Source organism: Hyalella azteca, unplaced genomic scaffold, assembly GCF_000764305.2.
Source record: "Hyalella azteca isolate HAZT.00-mixed unplaced genomic scaffold, Hazt_2.0.2 contig10622, whole genome shotgun sequence".
NCBI classification, from domain to species: Eukaryota; Metazoa; Arthropoda; class Malacostraca; order Amphipoda; family Hyalellidae; genus Hyalella; species Hyalella azteca.
Window position 1 is genome coordinate 1694 of NW_025940654.1, and position 7090 is coordinate 8783.

At 41.3% G+C, this 7090-nt stretch overlaps 1 protein-coding gene across 1 annotated transcript in view; it reads right to left on the minus strand.

The window, feature by feature from the left end:
• Window positions 1-182: 182 nt before the first annotated feature.
• Window positions 183-7090, minus strand: part of LOC108683189 (dnaJ homolog subfamily C member 13-like) — a gene marked incomplete at its 3' end in the record, with an annotated part of 42827 nt that continues 35919 nt past the window's right edge. The window contains 5 exon segments of the mRNA XM_047882515.1: window positions 183-251; window positions 1182-1305; window positions 1337-1405; window positions 2235-2407; window positions 6019-6142. Of these exon segments, the coding sequence (XP_047738471.1) occupies window positions 183-251; window positions 1182-1305; window positions 1337-1405; window positions 2235-2407; window positions 6019-6142 (559 nt within the window).

The following is a 7090-nucleotide window of genomic DNA, read 5'->3' on the forward strand; positions in this document are numbered from 1 at the left end:
CCAGAAGTGTGTCAGCACCAGAAGTGTGTCAGCATGACCCAGAAGTGTGTCAGCACCAGAAGTGTGTCAGCACCAGAAGTGTGTCAGCACCAGAAGTGTGTCAGCACCAGAAGTGTGTCAGCACCAGAAGTGTGGCAGCACCAGAAGTGTGTCAGCACCAGAAGTGTGTCAGCATGACTCACCTGCCTTCTCCCTGACGTCAGGCGTGGTGTCCTCGCAGCAGAACACAGCCAGCAGGTACAGCACCCCGCCTGTAGCATCAGTAGTTACCATTAACGTGATGCGACCATTACCCAGCACCATTAGCTACCATAAGACGTTACTCAGCACCATTAGTTACCATTACCATGGTGGAACCATTACCCAGCACCATTATGTACCATAAGACATTACTCAGCACCAACAGCTACCATTACCATGGTGGAACCATTGGCCTTTACCATTATTCAGCACCAGCATCTACCATTAGTCACGGTGAAACCATTGCGCAGCAACATTAGCTACCATTAGACGTTACCCAGTACCGTTACCTAGCACCATTAGCTACCATTACCATTAACATTAAAGAACCATAAGCTACCATTCCTATGGTGCAATTAGTTCAACCATTGACTATTATCCAGCATCATTTGCTGCCATTACTATGTTAATAAGGCCTTATGTTCCTATTGTTCCTACAATTCCTATTCTGTTGACCAGTTAAGGTATAAATGCACTTAGAGAAATGAATGGGTAATGAATCAACTTAAGAGTGTTGACTTTTCTCTAACTCTATTTTCTTAATCAGCAACGAAATGCTAATTCTACAGATTCGGCAAACTGGCTGACGATTCCATGGAATCGGCAATTCCGCGATTTCGGCACGACATATTTAAACTTTGGAAAACCAAGGGAGGGAAAAAGCGTGTAGAAGAATAGTTTAAAGTCAAGATTGGAGCTTTCCTACGAATAAAAATAAATAATATATATAAACAGATCAGCATCGCAAGTTGACATACGTACTATACGAAACATAGAACGTATATATATCACCAGAAAGAAGGTATATATCTAAATTAGCATGAATATGAATGGACTTGCACTTCAATAAATAATGACGGAAAAAGAATGCCGGATAAACTATGACAGATAAACAATTACGGATAATAAATAAATCCGCACGTGAGGACGTGAGATCTGACCTTTGCTGAGGAGCTCCTTGACGACGCTGGTGCTGCTGACGAGGGCCTGCAGGATGCTGAGTGTCAGCAGCCTCTCCTGCAGCAGCTGACGACTGTGTAGCGCCAGCAGCAGGTACACCACAACCTGTAAGTGGGTCAGACAAGTGGGTCAAGATGCTGAGTGTCAGCAGCCTCTCCTGCAGCAGCTGACGGCTGTGCAGCGCCAGCAGCAGGTACACCACAACCTGTAAGTGGGTCAGGACCATCATTCACAGGTAAAAGGTGGGTCAGACAAGTGGGTCAAGATGCTGCGTATCAGCAGAAGGTATACCATTAACTGCATCAGGCAGGTTCATTGACTTTATATCAATAAACAATTCATCAATACACATGTGTGTGCTGATGCTGTGTATAGCGGGTTCATTCATTGAATGAAAGCATAGATGTATGTTATCCACGTCCACGACTGTCAATTAATATAATACAAACGAAAAGATGTAACCATGACAAAATTAGTTGCGGGCCAGACTCTGCATCAGGCGCCGCCCAGGGCTCGGGGAGCGCGTAAATCAGCCGCTCATATCTGTTTCGGCCGGACTTGAAGTGCAGCATCTGGGCAGCCTACAAGCTCGGTATGACACACTTGTCATACTCTCAGGACACACTTGTCATACTCTCAGGACACACTTGTCATACTCNCTGAGACGAGGCGATGTCAGCAACACAGTCAGCGCTGGTAGCCACGACTGTCAGCCCCGTACCTGAGACGAGGCGATGTCAGCAACACAGTCAGCGCTGGTAGCCACGACTGTCAGCCCCGTACCTGAGACGAGGCGATGTCAGCAACACAGTCAGCGCTGGTAGCCACGACTGTCAGCCCCGTACCTGAGACGAGGCGATGTCAGCAACACAGTCAGCGCTGGTAGCCACGACTGTCAGCCCCGTACCTGAGACGAGGCGATGTCAGCAACACAGTCAGCGCTGGTAGCCACGACTGTCAGCCCCGTACCTGAGACGAGGCGATGTCAGCAACACAGTCAGCGCTGGTAGCCACGACTGTCAGCCGCGTAGTACCTGAGACGAGGCGATGTCAGCAACACAGTCAGCGCTGGTAGCCACGACTGTCAGCAGACGCAGCACCGCACGCTGCACGCTGACAGTGTCCTGCAGGCTGCTGACAGCGCTGGCTTCCAGCCGCAGCAGTGACAGCAGCAGCCGGAAGTGTCCTACACACTGCAGCTCTACGCCTGTGTGGGCTCTGTATTAGTGCCTGTATAGTGTCTGTATTAGTGTCTGTATGGTGCCCGTATAGTGCCTGTATAGTGTCTGTATGGTGCCCGTATAGTGCCTGTATTAGTGACTGTATAGTGTCTGTATGGTGCCCGTATAGTGCATGTATTAGTGACTGTATAGTGCCTGTATTAGTGTCTGTATAGTGCCTGTATAGTGTCTTTATGGTGCCTGTATAGTGCCTGTATTAGTGCCTGTATTAGTGACTGTAGCGTCTGTATTGTGCCTGTATAGTGTCTGTACGATGCCTGTATAGTGCCTGTATAGTGCCCGTATAGTGTCTGTATAGTTCGTAATTCTGAATGATATCAATTATACGGTATAAATAATGTCAGTTTAATGATATACATATAATGACTATGTCATGCCACGCTAATTACAATTAATAAAACTAATTTTAAAGATAAATTCCAGCAACCGACGAACATGCAGGGCATTAAGTTAAAGAAAATTAAACCTCAATATTATTTTTAACATTATTATTCATGCTGAATTTTTATGGGAAACATATAAATAGAGTGAAGTGCATGAATAAGCGTGCGGGGTGAGTTTATGAACCCATGCACAGGATAAGAAGAAAAAGAAGGATATTATGTTATTTGTTTACTAATTACGTGCCCATGAACACGTGTATATGAAAGTGTGGCACGCGTGCAATCGCCCCACCAATCCACCAAGCCACATTTCTGTCCGGTGTCAATCAGACGTCTTATTCTTTTCATTATAATTGATAAATAATATTAACTAGACGTGATAGATAGATGTAAAAATAACTATAGACCTGATATAATAACTATTATAATAACAATATAATAAGTATAGACCTGAGTCAGCGTCTGGACAACATCACGTGATCAAGACCTCATCAGCGGGCGGAAGCCGAGACTATATAAAAGCGCTGGCAACCTTATATCTTCCCCCAGAAGCTGACAAGCACGCCGCTATGTAACTAGCGTTAGAGTTACTGCAACCTAACGGTCGACGTTTTAGCCTATAGCTCTACTATAACTCGTGTATTACCACCCCGTATACTGTACTGTAATTCTCATGTATCACCACCCTGTATACTGTACTGTAACTCGTGTATTACCACCCCATATACTGTAGAGTGTCTCTCATGTATAACACCCCGTATACTGTACTGTAACTCATGTATCACCACCCTGTATACTGTACTGTAATTCTCATGTACAACCACCCTGTATACTGTACTGTAATTCTCGTGTATAACACCCCGTATACTGTACTGTAAATCTCATGTACCCTGTATACTGTACTGTAAATCTCATGTACGTATACTGACCCACTTAGCCATGACCCCTGACCCACTTAGCCATGACCCCTCACCCACTTAGCCACCACCCCTGACCCACTTAGCCATGACCCCTGACCCACTTAGCCATGACCCCTGACCCACTTAGCCATGACCCCTGACCCACTTAGCCATCACCCCTGACCCACTTAGCCACCACCCCTGACCCACTTAGCCATCACCCCTGACCCACTTAGCCATCACCCCTGACCCACTTAGCCATATAGCCATCACCCCTGACCCACTTAACCATCACCCCTGACCCACTTAGCCATCACCCCTGACCCACTTAACCATCACCCCTGACCCACTTAGCCATGACTCACCAGGCTGGGGATCGTCGCCGATGCCAGAGGAGCGACCTGAGGTACACACATAAAAATATCCCCAACAATATCCGGAAAACAAATTTTTCATGAATTGGTGTGGTGAAGGGTGAAGAGGTGAAGAAGGGTGATGGAAAGTGGTGCAGAAGTGGTGCTGACACTTCACAAACATGCTATATTGACACTAAACAACCAAACAATAATGCTGAAGATTGTTAATTTCATTAATAATTAATAATTACTGATTAATAATTTCATTAATAATTATTTGTGTAATAATGAAGTACAATTATTATTACAATAATAATTTCATAATGCTGACATGTGTTAAAAATGTTACAAAACAACAGTGATTCTACAAGAAATTTGTTGAAAAGTGCTGATGATGAATTAAAACTGAAATTAAAAAATTAAATTTAAATTGTATTACTGCTAGAAATTTTTTATGAAGTTTTAAGATCAAGTTCAACTACAGACATGCAGAGAAAATATTAAGCAAATAAGGGATAAGTGCAGTTCTGTATGCATTTTAAATTTTTTTATGTTTGCCCCATTGACAACTCGAAATATTTGGTACTATATAATTACATGGTTATAAAGCTAAACATATTTTGGTGATAATATAAGCGCAGTGCACTGCAGACCAAACCTAATTCAAAGATACATTTAAACTAATAATTTAATATGATATAACTGATATATAATATATATTATTACATTCTACATAACATTATGATACGTATAATATGACTAATGTATAATATATATTATTATACTATTATATATAATAATAAAATATATAATACGTAAATATTATTAAATTATACAAATAATAAAATATTATAATAATACAATAATGAGGCCTTAGTATGTGTTTCAGACGTAGCAGGCCACGCTGGACGTCTAAATTCGCATTCATCCCCCAGCAGGCAAAACCCCAGGACCACAGAACCCCAGTGTATAGCCCCGAGGACCCCATCAGGACCACAATATACCTCGCATGTCATTTCATCCCCCCACAGGGTCGACAACCCCAACTTACAGCCCGTTTCTCCCCTCGCATCTCATACATTTTTACCCATACCTTTTTCTTACAACGTCGTGACTATAAATAGTTTTTTTTTTATGCAACATTAAAGTTCATCCTAATCTAGTAACCCCCACTCAAATTTTCGCCACATACTATCGAAAATCCCACTTCCCCCCAACGAATCAAAATCATAACAGAATATAAAAATCTACCATAAATAAACAAAAAACATATAATTCTCCCTTAAAATATAGTAAAAAAATTAATTTTCAATCAAAATTAAGTAAAAAAACATTTAGTCCCCATTAAAACTCATTGGAAAAAAAAAAACATTTAATTCCCTGCTTAAGTTAAAAAAAACATTTAATCCCCCTCTAAAATTAAGTAAAAGAAGTTTAATCCCATCTTTAAAATTATATAAAAAACAAGCATTTAATCCCCCCTTAAAATTAAATAATAAAAAAACATTTGATCCCTCCTCATATTAAGAAAAATAATCCCTCCCCCCTTAAAATTAAAAAATAAAGCATATAAACTCCCCTTAAAATTAAATGAAAAACATTTAATACCCCCTTATAATTAAATAAAAAAACATTTACACCCCCCTTATATTAAAAAAATTAATCCCCTCCCCTTAAAATTAAAAAATAAAAAATTTAATTTTCGCTTAATAATTAATCAAAAAAATTAATTCGCGCTTAATAATTAATGAAATAAAACATTCAATACCCCCTTATATTGAAAAAATTATTCCCCCCTTAAAATTGAAAAATATAAACATTTAATCCCCCCTTTAAAATTAATATAAAATAAAAAACGAAATAATAATAATATATATAAATAATATAAAATAAAAAACGAAACGAAATAAATAAATATAAAATAAAAAATGTCGCCCACCAGGGTTGGCCGAGCAGACGTTGTGTAGGGCTTGTAGCGCCTGGGCGACGTCCTTCATCTTCCCGTCCACCCTGCCGCCCCCGCCGCAAACTCCTGACACAGCTCTGCTGGGTTCTGTGTGAGCCTTGTGTTAATACAGACATACAGGGACACGAACTGCAGCAACTCCTGACACAGCTCTGCGGGGTTCTGTGTGAGCCTTGTGTTAATACAGGGGTATACAGGGGCGGGGGAGAGTGGTATTGTGTTAATACAGAGCCATACAGGGACGAAAGTTATATTGTATTAATACAGCGTATTGCAGAAACGGGAAATATTGATATTGTATCAATACAATAGCTGCCCCGGGTCTGTGTGATGCTTGTGTTAATACAGACATACAGGGACACGAACTGCAGCAACTCCTGACACAGCTCTGCGGGGTTCTGTGTGAGCCTTGTGTTAATACAGACATACAGGGACGGGGGATAATGGTATTGTGTTTATACAGAGGCATACAGTAACGTAAAGAGTTATATTAAGTTAATACAACAGCTCCTTGGCGTTCTGTGTGGACCTTGTGTTATTACAGCACCATACCGGGGAGGGGATATTGGGATTACAAGCATTCTTGTATAAATCTCATGTGTAAATTGTGTGATTCCATTAATACAACCTCATCCAGACACTCGCGTATGTCAATATAAGAATAAATACATTCTATACAAGAACGCCCAGGGTTCTGCCACACACATTTAATACAAAAAATTACTCTGTCTATTGAATTTTACCCCATGTAGACCTCTAGTGGGGTCTACTTATTTAATACAAAATAATTGCTATCTATATATGTACATGTACGAGGCGTACATGTACATATATAGCCATAAGAACTAGACCCTGACAAACCTCTATAGGGTAGGAGGGCTACTCGTTGTAGACCCTGACCCACCTCTATAGGGTAGGAGGGCTGCTCGTTGTAGACCCTGACCCACCTCTATAGGGTAGGAGGGCTACTCGTTGTAGACCCTGACCCACCTCTATAGGGTAGGAGGGCTACTCGTTGTAGACCCTGACCCACCTCTATAGGGTA